Here is a 13,960-nt window from a genome sequence, read left to right on the forward strand (position 1 = left end):
CACCGGGGACGACTTGGATTCTTTCGGAGATTTCGTACCAGGTTGAATAATATCTTCGGCGGGGGCGTCGCGGGGCGCAGATATGGGTTTGTGTGAGAGAACCAAAGGGTTGAGGGTTATGATTTCACTGTGACTGTGGAGGATGTCGAGGGCTAGTTGGCGGGGAATGAAGGATGGGAGGGGGGTGATGTTTGTGTAGACTTCCTTTTTTTTCATCATCTTGCTTTTCGTCTCTCCTTTAGATGGATGGATGGGATGGGACGAGCGATGGTTCAGAAGAGAAGATATCACTCAGCGGTACGTTTCTCAAACCGCACGGTTGTGACACAAGCCGTTGTTGTCGTTTCAGCTGATAATTATCGATGTTGTCCGTCAGTGTAACTATCCATTCAATCAACAATCCTAGACAGTCGTAGTAGTAATAGATAAATCGATAAATCGATAATAAAATAGACGAAGAACCGGAGCGAACAGAATACTCAGTGGGCCATATACGTACATTAATCTCGGGAAATCCAGTGTGGGGTCAGAGGCTGAAGCACGTTGGACCCATTGAGGCTGAGAGATCTTTCTACCTTAGGCATCAGCGATTATGTAGTTGAAACAAATCGCAACGAAACAAATAACGAGAAGAAAGGGAATTGTTCAGCCCTAAGCAAGCATAATCATACAGACTCCAGAGTGCATGATCAGTAGGCCTGGCCGCTAGACTGACTATTTGATGCGGATTACTAATCACATTCATCTAGTTAACGTTAAACCTACTTTATCTGCTTCAGTCGTATAAATCGTATAAGTCGTATTATTAATACATCTGCACCCTCGACCACACAACCATAAAAGGTATACTCTCATTCAGAATACACGTAGTCACGTTAGTTTCCTCAGAAACAACACTAACAAAAAGAAAAGTCGAAAATATGCGAGATCCAGATCCCAGTCCCGAGAGAGAAATAAAAAGAAAACGCCATGACCCAATCGTTCTCCGGGGGTCAGATGATAGAGAGAAAAAACAACTTGCAAAGGGGTATCATATCAGTTCCGTATGCTTCCAATATATCCCAAATAAAGAAAAAAACATGCATATAGGTAATGAGGAAATATTTTGTGTTATAACAGTGAACATAAAAACAAGCAGCAAGTAGGAAAACATCGTAAACTCATGACCGGGATATGACGGGTCGAGTCATCAGTGCAGAAAAGAAGAAGGAAGAAGAAATCAATTGTCGATTTGTTTGGGCTGCCACTCATCCAACAACCGCGAAACTTCTTTCAGTGATACCGGTTTGGTAAGGAAGAGATCAACGCCAGAGGTCATTGCTTCTGTCTCGTCGCGCGCACTGCTGAGACCAGTCAGAGCAATAATTGTGGCGGGCCGCTTTTCATCGCGTTCGTTCTCCAGAGAACGGATTGCTCGAGTCGCTTCGAAGCCGTTCATGACCGGCATGGAAATGTCTAACGAAATTAGTCAAATTGTTCTGTGACAGAGAAATGGAATAACTCACCCATAAAAATTATATCGTATCCCTCCGATCGCTTCTCCACTGCGTCCACCGCCATTTTTCCATTCTCGGCCGAGTCTAGGTTGGCTATATTTCGTCGACTGAGATAAGTTAATAGTAGACGAAGATTGATATGGTTATCGTCGACAACCAAGACATTAACCGGTGTTGCGGGTGAGAGGGTTAATGCCCGATCCTCAGGAAGTGTTGGCATAAGTTCGCCCTGAACACGTTCAAGAGTGGGGACAGCAGGTGCCGAGCGACGATTGTGAATTCCTTCATCCATGATTTCGGGAAGTTCAATCGTTGGTGACAGCATGACCGGTTGTGCAGGTTCGAGACGCGGTTCACTGTGAGCCCGTAGATCTACCAACGAAGGTCCCGGATTGTTATTTAGATCCCCAGTACTGCGTGTATGATCTGTATCCGGAATCGGCACACGGGTGCGGTCAACCAACCCAGGATGCAACGTATTCGCATACTCAGCAGGCGGAAGAGCAGCAGCCTGCTTAAAACATCGAAGTAGACTTCGCGCCAACTTGTATGGACCACAAGGTCGATAAAGAAACTCTACCACACTCGTCAACTTTGACCAGGCCGAGCGATAAGTATCGTAGTCGACGGTAGTACTACAAATGACAACCATCGCGCGAGCCTTCACGGTTTGCTGGACTTTCAGCTCTTCGTTGACACCCCGGTCCGTAGCAAGTACCAAATCTGCCGAGTCTGCACAAGCAAACCACGGTACAACAGTAAGTCCACACCAGTTCGTGACATATTTCGCAAGTGAAGACATTGTACTAGGAGCAGTAGACTCCGGATCGTAGCCGATTATCGCAACCTTCTTACCCGAGAACCGTTCACGGATAATATGCAGTTCTTGACCTGGCACGGACTGATGCGGCCGCGCCACGGGCGAAGTTCCGTCCTCAGGCCCTGGCCGCGGAAGAGGTAATGTAACTTTAACACTTGTCCCCTCCCCAGGTCGACTGCGAATCCCGATATGACCACCCAAAGACTTAACAATACTGCGCACAATAGACAATCCCAAGCCCGTGCCGACCGCCAAAGTATCCTCCTGAGCAAAAGGTGTATATAGACGCGCTCGAAGAAACTCTTCAGATATGCCTTTGCCCGTATCCGAAACAGTGAGTACGACAAGCTCATCAGAATCATTCCGAACTTTCGATTTTGCTGACGATTCTTCACTCTTGACAGATTCCAAACGAACAATAATATGTCCCGTATCGGTGTATTTCATCGCGTTGCCGAAAATATTCATGATAATTCGACGCAGTGCACCAGGCTGTGTTTTGTACACCCAGTTTCCTTCCTTCATATCAACAATCACTTCAACTTCTGGGCGGATTTCACCCGCTGTCTCGCTATCCGGTGTTGATAGTGAACTAGAACCCGTTCCTGACGGCATTGAAGGAGCACGGGATACACCTGTAGATCCACTAGCTGATCGACCATACGAATGACCAAGGCAGACTCCCTCCACTACTTCTTCTGTTAGCAAGCAGATATCCTCGCAGGTATGCGTATCGAGTAGTGCTGCCATGCTGTCGATGCCCTTGACATTATCCACCACGTCATCTTTCGGGTCTCGCCTAGCCTTCTTCACCTGTCGCCAACTCTTCTCGAGCGATACTATCTTGCTGAAATCAAGCACTTGGTTCATCGTATCAAGCAACGTCCGCCCACAAGCATTGATAGTTTCCAGCAGTGATTTCTGGAATTCGTTCATATATGTACCGTCCATGAATTCTGCCGCCGCAAGGATTCCATGCAGTGGACTCCGCAATTCATGAGAAATACTGCCGATAAAATCACCCTTTTGTCGATCGGCTATAATCGATTCCAAACGACTCAACTCGGCCATGATCGAGTACCCGAATCCCATGATTGATGCTAATTCCACAGTCGGACTAAAAACCTGGGTCTCGGTACAACTCCAACAGAAGCATCCAGCATACCACTGAGATGTCGCAGCGTTCCATAGCGGTACAAAGAGCACCTGGCTTGCATTGGGGAAATACTTGGCTAATTGTGTAGCTTCAGAAGCTCGCCATTTCTTACTGGTACCCGGAGGTGCGTCTGGGGTCCTGACCGCCGAAACTGGTGAATTTGGGCTCTTCTCATCGTCATCTGAAGAGGCAAACAATGTCCTATCTTGGTGAAAAGTCCAGACTTTACCCTTGGGATAGCGGCGCAGAACGTTTTGCAAAAATCGTCGGTCGCAATTTGCCGCAGCACATGTCGCATTGGATCCAGGTTCGGGTGCAAATGGCTCTTCGTTCGTCGATACCCCCAGGACAGAAACCGGAGAGTCTGCATCTTCAAAATACTCCACCCGGCCGTTATCAACATCCAAAGGCATAGTGCTATTTTCGAGAAAGATAACGCCGCCGTCACCGGTCAGTTCCAGACTTTCGCGGATTAGATTTGCCGCACGGCGAAATGTCCAGTGGTTGTTGTGCATTTCGTCGGCCAAACGAGCTTTGGAACTCTTTGTCCCAGCAATCAGCCAATCGGGAAGGGGTGTCGTCACATCAGAGGAAGTGCCAGTCTCGGCTTTGCCTTCCGAAGAGGACGGGCCTGGTGACCGGCTTGGGCGTACATCTACGCTGCTTCCTCGCGAACCTCTGGAGCGCCGAGACCGGGTAGTTGGACTTCCGACTGCTGGAGGCGATGCTGAGGACCGGGCAGATATGGGTGATATGGCGGAACCATGCTGAGAACCGCTATGCGAGCCGGAATGAGAGCCGGACGGAAGTGAACCAAGACCGTCTACAAAACTAGAACTGCCTTCGACAAAGCAGCTCAAACCACGCGATAAACGAGCAGCACGCCGTCCTTCTGCAGCTTGCCGACTCACGCGTAGAAAATCCATCGACATGCTTGATAAGGAACCCAGTGACTCCTTTTCGTGGTCACTTAACCCATTTGGCCGAGGTTCGGGATCAAGAACGAATAAGACTCCAATGTTGATGTTGTTTTCAGTCGTCAGAGGAGTGCCAGCGTAAAACCGAAAATGAGGCTCATTAGCCACAAATGGTAAATCCGCGTATCGTTCATCAGCCGACAAGTCGTTGACGATCTGGAACTGGTAATCTGTTTTTGTAGATGCCGGCAGCGCAACAGTATTCTATGGAACGTTAGAAATAGATATCTCAAAATATAGGAAGATACTTACAAGATTCAAAGTAGGTCCGAAACGTCCATCACTACCGTATCCGATCCACAGACTTTGGGCACTTGTTTGTTCGACCCGGGGAGCTTCGGCGAGGATATATTCCGAATCACGGCCCAATACACTAGACATTGTTAGAACGATACGTCATCAAAGACAAGAGGACGGACAAACCATATTATAGCTCTTTCTACATTCAACTTGTGGGCAGCCAACTGAGCAAAAGAGGTCAATATCGTATTAGGGCTCCGAAGATCCTCTTGGGGGGGCATCAAGGACACCGCCAACGGGTTCCCGACATTCCGTTCGACTGTGGGCACGTCATCCGAATCCGCCGAAGGTTCTCGTGAATTAGACAAATCATTTTGGAGTTGATAGAGTAAAGCGGCAGGGTTCGCAGGCTGGAAATAGCGGTAGAGCTCGCGAAAACGACGGTCGTCGCGATGAGCGACGAGTGCTTCGTGCGTTGGTGCCATGGTTTAACTATGTTATGACGCTTGTGAAGCCAGTTCAGGACCGAACAACGACGCACGAACCATTCTTTCACCTGCGGTGGGAGGGCGATTGCGATATAAACCCCCGCCTCTCTCTTCGTTCCAGTCTGAGAATTAGAGGTTGGATCGGAAACCGACAACGGTCGTGAATCGATAATGGTTGTGTCAAGATCGGATGGATCGAATATCTCAAGATTATCAGACCGGAGTCGAGTGGTTGTGGCGGAAGAAAATCTGATCAAGAGATCTGGAACTCTGAACGTACCCACTCACGCTCACACAGTACCAGAAATGGAACGAAAGAAAATGGTACGTAGGCGGGACGGGATTCGACCAGAACCAGATCGGCGAAGAGCGAAGAGATTAGCGGCACGAATTCTCGATTTCCACTTTTTTTGTCCCACGATTCTGCTCTTTCACCGTGGTGGGGAAGACTGGCAGATGTGGAAAAGGTGCCCGATATTTTCGCGGATGAGGATGGAAGCGGTTCGAACGATCTCAGATTCAGATAGCAAAAGGATAGGTAAACTCGTCGAAGTTAGTGTAGCGACCGCGTATGTAATTCGTATGAAAAGTTGAGTACTAATGCACACGTACTCGGGTGGACGATATGTCGATGTGTTAGAACTTGGAACGTTCAAGCCCGAGAAAAACCGACTTAACCGACTTGACCGACTCGTAGGTACGTAGCAATAACTAAATCAGTAAACTCAGTGGTGCAAAGGGCCTGCCTTGCTGTTCAAAGAGTAAAACGGTAGGAAAGAAAAATGCTGGGAGGTAGATGGACCCTCTGATGTGATCAGCCGAGCGCTAGTTGGCTGACGGAAAAGACTGAGAACCGGTTCTGAGAAAAGTGTCGGTCGCAGGCACCAAAAGGACGAGAGGACGAGCTGGAACGGGTAAAACTAAAACGAAGCTAGGGCGACGGAGAGAATTTGGCATCGCATCATAATAGTTCAACTAGTGATGGTTAGTGATGGGGATCTTGGCTCGCGCGATGCGGAGAATTAATCCATTCTCTGTGGTAGGATGTGGAAGGCGTAGTGGATTAGGGGGGGGACGTACATGAGAAACGACCGCGATATGAGCGAATCAAAATGATCGTTGGCCTGTAACATGAGCTCGCAGATGAACGACTGGACTGTAAACAGAACGTCAAGTAGTGGCAAAGGCGATATTCCCTCTGAATCTGTTGAGGAATCCGATAATAAGAAACTGGATGAAGTTCTTGCTCCCCCTCCAGTCAGAAGAGGAAGAAGGCAAGAACGACCAAAAAGTTGGAAGAGCGAATGAGCTTGCCCGCACTGCAGCCAATCACAATGCATTGTCGGATCAAGGTGGGGATGATCGGGACTGATGGGGCGAATATGGTTGAGAACCAATCAGGTGCCGCAGCTTGCAGTATCCCGCGTGCCATGACTGGCGGAGACCTCCAGACCACGGCAGACATGAATCAGGCATAGCCCAATGGGAATGTATCCTGGAAGCACTCCACATGCTAGCCCCAGGCATCAAAAGACATTCCCTCCTCGTTGGCGCTGCATTTTTCTAAGCTTATCTGTGTCGCATTTCCAGACTCACATACGCATGTTGATCACCCATCTGTTGCACACCATATGACGCTGGATGATGTTGAAAAAAAGTTGATATGAAATCGCTGAATGCCATGCTGACTCAGGGTGTTCCTGGGCACGGATTCAATTGGCGGAATAGAAGCCGTCAGTTATGTCGTCGCTGCTCGACTCACGTGGAGTCGCTGTTGCCCGTCGTTTTCCTGTTGATGCCTGATAAATAGCCATATCGCCAGGCATCAAATGATCGACTCCACAAGCTAGATCAATCAGTATCAATCAACCATGCATTTCGAGAAAATTAGGATAAACGAAATCAAAAATTCAATCAACGCAATCGAAAAAATGCAAAAATGCAAATGGACTGACCATTCCTACACGGCAGAAAACTCAACCGCGAGTGTTGCCAAACATCTTTCTGCAGAAAATAAAAATATTCCCGGTGGATGTCGAGATGTTGGATCTTATATGAGACGTCCCAAGTCTTCCCCTGCCGCACTGTCCACCCCCTCCCACGTTACTAAAACATGCCATATTACGTAGCCAAGCGCTTAGATCCGTGGCTGTAAGAACAGAAACTGCATTTGCTGGCCGCCATGGCTTGTTTCGGACTTCCCCATTTGGTTGTTATGGACGGGTCTAGGCCGTGAGAGCGTCCACCTACGTAGGTGCGTCTGGCTGTGGTTGGAGCTTGAGTCTGAGCCTAGGGTATGTGTGTGTGTATGCGTGTGTGTATGCGACCGGTTGTGAAGTTCATGCGCCCATGGCCGGGGACTTTCTTCCTTCCCGCGACAGGTTGTTTGGTGGATGTCGTTGGCGCTTCCAAGGTGCGAGGTAGACCGAGACTGACTGATGCCTCAATCACCAGATGTGGAACACAGCAATAGAAAGCCTTCACAGAGATAAAGTAAAGAGCACTTACCCTACTCAAAGCTTTGTCCAGAATACAAGACACTCACATCGTCAAACCATATCGGCCACCGCTGTTTATCCATACCACCCAACCAACATTGAATCTAGCACCTCGCCCAGCCAGCAGTTAGTATGGGAAAAATAAAACAATGGATAAAAAAATGTTGACATTCAAATAATAAAAAAAAAAGTATGTACACATTCCCAATTCGCCGATAAAAAGGTTCGTCGACAAAAAAGTTGCGCAAAGCAGACAGTCTCAAGGACAATAGGAAGAGAAAGAATCCGGGAAGGCCCCATAGATAAATATTTATACCATAGTACATCCACTCTATCGTCTAGGGTAGGAATAACCTCATTTCCGCCGTCGGATCCGATCTTCTTTTGCTTTTGCTTCGATTTGAAGTACTCCCAGTATGCGGATGATGTCATGGCTCGAGACGGGGCTGGTGGATGGTACATTTGATTGGTGTTTAGAGCGCCTCCACTAAATTTGACGGATTCGGCCCGCTTTTGGCTTGATTGACACGCTGTGATTGGTAATGATGTGGTTCGGGAAATCTGATTGGTTGGGAGGTATTACCTGTTTCTTTCTTTTGATATCTAACTTATTGAAGATGTTATTCTTCATTGCTCTACGGTATCCAAGAAGAAACACATGTAACGGTCATTTATGCGACCATCAACTCGCCTATCAAACAAACAATTGCTACCTCCGACTCTAATATCAACCCAACAACCAAGAAAACAAAAGACCGAGACCGAATCTATGTTTTAGTCGCCATCTAGAACTTCTCCATCAACTTCCTCTTCACAGTCCACATACGTGCCCGCTTCCCAAATATGTACATCGGAATAGAAGTCAACAGACATGCAATTTGTATCCCTCCAATGGCCAAAAATACCGTACGCGCGCCATCGCTCTTCAGCCAATCCACGATGAAAAGGGAGAATATCAGTCCGTGAAAGACATCTACCGGCATCAACATTAGTTACGGCAGATGACAGGAAGTTGGGTTAGAAAAAAAAAAAAAACATACTCTTGCTAAAGTTCAAGGTCACCAAAGCCTCGCCCGCGTATTGTCGGTAACTATCCACGCAAAAGGTAATAGACGTAGTGCTTCCAAGAGAGCAGCCAAAGGAAATAATTCCAAAAAAGATAGTTGGTACAATCCAGGCATCCCTTTCTTGCACACTCCAACCGAACCCCATAAGACCGGCGGCAGTCGAAAGTGCCACTGGAATCGCCATTACCAGACGGAACTCCGGCTCGTAAATACCTCCATTGCGTCGAGTCATGAACCTGACAATAATGTCAGACACTCGTCCTGCGACTGCCGTACCGAGAACTCCGCCTACAAACGGAGAAATATAAATCAGGCCCGTGCCCAAAGCAGAGAAATTATATGTTTCTTTATTCTCGTATATCGTGGCAACCGACTCAGATAAAACAATCAGCCAACCAATAGACAAGGAATAAACGAGAGCCGACCACAGAACAGCTGGGTAGGCAAAGAGAATGAATGGGCGAATCGCTGCTCGATACCATTTGTCATGACTGAGTCGTCCATTCCATACTCGGAGTGTCTGTCGAAAAGATACCTTCGGTTGTTCGCGTAGGTTATGAGTGTACAGGGCGGATGCATTCATTGCTACATGTTCCTCGGATTCACCTCTCATGGGAGACAGACTGATTGCCTGGGCAGCCTCTACATCTGGAGCAGCTGGAGATGATTGACCTGCCCCGACGGACCCAGGAGCATGGCCTGATGACCCGTAAGTAGTTGACGCATTTGGAGATGTGCTACCGATAGGCGGTCGAGTAGAATCTGCCGATGGAAGGCGCATAGCGTCTGAAGGTGAGTTTCCATCGTCAGGACCAATTCCTGCATCCGGTGAAATCTCAACGGCTTTTTCTACTTTCTCATCTGACGGGTCTTCAGCAAAGCCGACATGCACATCTCTCCGCGTCCGTTCGGTGGTCGGACTTTGCACACTGCCCGGACTCTGCCAGCCGGATAGTTTCTCGTCAGTTCGTCGCTCCGGATGTCTGCCGCGAAAGCCGGCGTGCGCGAGCTCAGAAACACTCCGGTAGAATCCAGGTCGCTTTGACTTTGGCTTTCGACGAGGAGTGCGATCCCAGAATGTTTCCGGAACAAAGAAGAAAAGGAACACGAGACTGCCTCCAACTACGATGGCAACAACCCTAGGCTTTGGTGAGTGAACGGTTAAAACGCCAGGAATTGTGATTAGTCTTACCAAAATACCCAACGCCATCCTAGCGCCCCGATGATAGCGGCACTAGCCAGTGGCACGAGATTCTTGCCTCCAAGGAGTAACAGTGTATATATACCGATGCGATAAGCTCTCTCGTGCAGGAAAAAAATCTCTGCAATTGTTGCCGAGGGCAAACATTCCACTGGGCTGACAGCAATTCCCATAAAAATCCGAGCTACCACTAAACTAGGGTAGTTGGGAGAAAGCGCACACCATACCGCCGAAAGAATAAACAAAGTAGCTCCCAGCAGGTACACAGGTCGCTTTCCCCACAGAATTGCAGTCGGCGCCATGATAACAGACCCGAACCCTAATCCCAACATGTAAAGGCCAGTCGTGTAGGCCACCTGCTGGATGCTCACTGTGTAGTCTTTCGCCACGTCATTGAAGCCGGCAGCCAAAACCGGAGTCATTCCACCTCCCATGAGACAGTAAAAGCCCAATGATAGTAGAGCGGCATCTCGACGCCAGCTGGGCCAATTTAGCGGATCATTTGCCGAGTCCTCCGGCTGGGGATGTAGAACAATGCGCCCATCCGGCGTCCTCTTAGCCACAGGAGCGATTGAACGGGAAGATGATCTGCTGGGCGGGTATGGAGAAGGAAGTGATGAAGCTGATGTCCGGGCTGGTTGGTTTCGCAAACCGAGAGGCTCATTTCGGTCGGAAGCGAGGAGTAGGATGGTGCCTTCACTGTATAAGATTAGTGCATCTATTAGCGAGGTGGGATAATCCTACCGGGAACTTCGTCTGTTTCTGGATGACTCAGAACACCAAGTGTCCACTTGGACCGATTTCCCCACTGAGAAGTCATTCTATTATGAATAATTGTACTGAAGGTTGAAAGAAAATGCAAAAGTAATCGGGTCGAGGCAAGGACGTGCCAAAGAGATTCAAAGAATCAGCCACAAATGCCTCACGAAACAAACATTCTACACAGAGCCACCATGCATATTGAATCGTCTATAAGAATAGCGCACCAACAGAATCAAAATATAAAAAGAAGAAAGCAAGAAACCGAGATGGAAAGGTTCATATAGCTGAAAGAAAAGATGATAAAGCTATGACTTATCAGCGTTATCGGTGGCAGGAGCATGTGAACAAGCCGTATCGGTGTAATTACCAGTCAATACGTGCAGTCTATGTGATCGATGAGGTATATTACGGTACTAATACGCCAAGGCAATTAGGCTCAACAGCCCCGCGAATTCTTCCAAGATCATCATCCATACAAGTATCAAGAAACGGTAGATTATATACTCTCGAGGCATCACACGACTTGTCACCTCACTGATTCATCCCATCCCGCCGTTCCTGTGCTGCATGACTTTGATGAGTCATCCAATCGATTGTATCTTCTACTGCTTCCCCAGGAGTGTTTAGAATTGTCGGTATATGAGTTATCGGCATACATAGGGAGTAGTACTACCTACCGGAACAGTCATATCGGTACTTCCTGTAACCTAGACTGTTGCCGACGACATACAATGAAAGGAAACTACACTGATAAATCGACCATATCGCTTGTATCTCTGTAGATCACTTGATCGGATTATGACGCCAATATGCATTCTTAGCTTCCGCTAACACTCTCCTTAAGGCCATCTTTTTCTTATTCGAGCAGTGCGTGCATATCAACCCATTATGTGAGGCGTTGGTCAAAATTGACTCGGCTAGAATCAGTCTCCGATAAATTGGGCGCCCTACCGGGTATCATATTCAAGCTGAATGCGGGCCTTCACTATCGCATTTGACAAACAGCGGCTTTGGTGTCTCTGTGATCATAACCCAGGGTATGTGCCCGAATCCATATAACTATAAACATCATAACAACGGCGCTCCTCTCCATGCCTTGACGCTTCGAGGTAAGAGCAAGATAGGACATCGAGTTTATAGTCAACTGATTGTGTGTCCCTAATTACTCTCCTTGCTCGTGTGCATCACATGTTCTTGTACTTGTTGCTGCATCCAGCCATCGCTCTCGCCTGAATAGGAACGCTCCCAAATAATGCAATCTCTGGAGTACGTCTCGATGCTCTCTACCCAGCATTTCTTTGGGTTTTTCAATCACATCTGTACGTATCGTCTCTGCCTCTTCGAGATCTCTCCTGTCCTTCCCATGTATCCGCCAACATGTCCTTGATTTTCAGTGTATCCGGATGACCTGCATCTAAATCATTTTCGCTGATCTCAGTTAATCTTTTCAGCAGTGATTCTGCCTCTGCATATCGTCCTTCACCCAGAGCAAGTCACGCTACCCAGAACATGGCGAGCACGGGTCTGGGGATGCTAAGGTCCAAGGGTCTGTAAGCAATCGTCTCGCATTTTCGTCAACCACGGTCTCAACTTCGATCCTTCCTCTAGTTTGACGTACGGACGTGCAACATCGCCTGTGGTAGTGAATGTTTGTCATGCACCGGTCCGTATAGACACTGTTGTGCGTCTAACACCGCCTCTAGTAATGCCTTTGCATCATCCAGACGGACTGTGATCAGAGCGTAATGCCCTGCTATAGATATTAGATCGCTCCACCTAGCGTAAATGAATTTCATCAGCAGGCCTACACGCGAGGACAGCCGACAGATGCGGGAGGAAACTTCCATGTAACAATTGTAACACTGGATCGTGAGGGTGATCTTTGTCTCAGCGTCTGGGGAAACGGCATTCAGTCGATCTATAAACTCTTTAACTCAATGTTCTTTGGCCTCTTCCAGTTGGTCCAGACATTGCCGTACTGAGGAGCGAGGCTTTACTCGATTGATGTATGCCGCCGCCTGTACGATAGCATTTGGCATACACTCAAGAGCAATGTCGAGTTTTTTTCTCATCCTCAGGATCGTCAGTCGTCATGTCCAGCTTCCTCTCCACGAAAGCCATTGCATGAACTTCATGCAGCGGATCCAGCGTAATCAAATCCTTCTTTTTCACAAGCATCAAAGCGACTTCTTCTTCCCGACTTGTCACAAAAATCCGTCCAGGGAATGGCCGATATCTGTACTTCTCTATTCAAAAATTGAGTGTTATCAAAATCGTTGACACCATCGAAACAAAAACCCATTGATACTTAAGGCCCAACATTATACGTGAAAGTGTGCGCTTCACTAGGTCTTTGCCGCCTTGCATTTCAAGTAGATAGGCCGGATCGGTTCGAAATACAAATTCTCAAAAGCATTGCTCAATTCGAGTTCGACTACTTACGTCGACCCAGAAGAACCCTGTGTCCGGGTGCTTGGTCTTTGATGCGGTAGCAGTATTCAGCTGCTAGAGACGATTTTCATGGAATAGGAGAAAGTCAGTGAACACAAACTATGTAAAGCATAAAAATGGAAGAAGAAGAAGAAGAAGAAGAAGAAGAAAAGGGGAAAGGGGAAAGGGGAAAGGGGAAAGGGGAAGGGGAAGGGGAGATTTACCCAACACCTGCTGATCCTACAAGTGCCACACACGTCGCCCCAGACTCGGACAACAGTGCATCCAAATGCGCTGTTAGATCACTGAAATCCTGATCTCGAGGATGGCAAGCGACAAAGTGTCCATCAGACTCGCTGTCCAAGTTATATATTGAAGTGGATCAGCGTATGGATATAAGTAATGAATATATGCATCAAAATTTCCCCCAAGACCAACCTTGGGCACAAGGGTTACACGCTTTTCTTTTCTTTTCTTTTCTTTTCAGGCTCGTTCCGCCAGGGAATCAATCCATTATTGATACAGATGAAGCTTCATGAGACATTGTGCCTTTAGCTTTAGAGTGGAGTTTGAAATATCTGTAGAGTATTCTGCGGATTGAAGAGTGAAATGACTGATATTTTGAGCTGATCAGAAGAATTATCTCAAGAAATTACCACCCTGGAAAATTTAAGGCTTGTGGCAAGCTCCTTTCTTGTTATCACTATCATCATTCCAATTCGAAGTCTTCTATGTTATCTCAACGATCTACGGGCAGAAATTTGCTCTCCTCAGACACGTGCAAGATTAATTTTTGATGTACCGGAGTCGCAACAGTTCAATTTG

At 47.6% G+C, this 13,960-nt stretch overlaps 3 protein-coding genes across 3 annotated transcripts, besides 3 other annotated features; all 3 read right to left on the bottom strand.

The window, feature by feature from the left end:
* Nucleotides 1-615, bottom strand: TSTA_099890 (uncharacterized protein; the record flags this gene model as incomplete). Its single annotated transcript, XM_002485934.1, has 2 exons — nt 500-615; nt 1-381 (listed from the first exon to the last, which is right to left on the bottom strand). A coding segment is annotated over exon 2 (219 nt), but the record flags the coding sequence as incomplete, so codon positions are not given.
* A 116-nt stretch (nt 616-731) lies between these two features.
* TSTA_099900 (sensor histidine kinase/response regulator, putative) lies at nt 732-5,423 on the bottom strand. Its single transcript, XM_002485935.1, has 4 exons — nt 4,873-5,423; nt 4,702-4,822; nt 1,506-4,653; nt 732-1,455 (listed from the first exon to the last, which is right to left on the bottom strand). The coding sequence occupies exons 1-4, from the start codon at nt 5,172-5,174 to the stop codon at nt 1,220-1,222; spliced, it is 3,807 nt and encodes a 1,268-aa protein (XP_002485980.1). The 5' UTR covers nt 5,175-5,423; the 3' UTR covers nt 732-1,219.
* A 2,048-nt stretch (nt 5,424-7,471) lies between these two features.
* Nucleotides 7,472-7,502: a microsatellite.
* Nucleotides 7,503-8,278: 776 nt separating this feature from the next.
* Nucleotides 8,279-10,763, bottom strand: TSTA_099910 (MFS transporter, putative; the record flags this gene model as incomplete). Its single annotated transcript, XM_002485936.1, has 4 exons — nt 8,279-8,648; nt 8,716-9,881; nt 9,935-10,637; nt 10,688-10,763. 4 exons carry the CDS (start codon nt 10,761-10,763, stop codon nt 8,461-8,463), a joined length of 2,133 nt encoding a protein of 710 aa, XP_002485981.1. The 3' UTR covers nt 8,279-8,460.
* A 2,512-nt stretch (nt 10,764-13,275) lies between these two features.
* Nucleotides 13,276-13,305: a microsatellite.
* A 289-nt stretch (nt 13,306-13,594) lies between these two features.
* Nucleotides 13,595-13,620: a microsatellite.
* The last annotated feature ends 340 nt before the right edge of the window (nt 13,621-13,960 follow it).

Source organism: Talaromyces stipitatus, genomic scaffold, assembly GCF_000003125.1.
Source record: "Talaromyces stipitatus ATCC 10500 scf_1105507295511 genomic scaffold, whole genome shotgun sequence".
Lineage (NCBI taxonomy): Eukaryota > Fungi > Ascomycota > Eurotiomycetes > Eurotiales > Trichocomaceae > Talaromyces > Talaromyces stipitatus.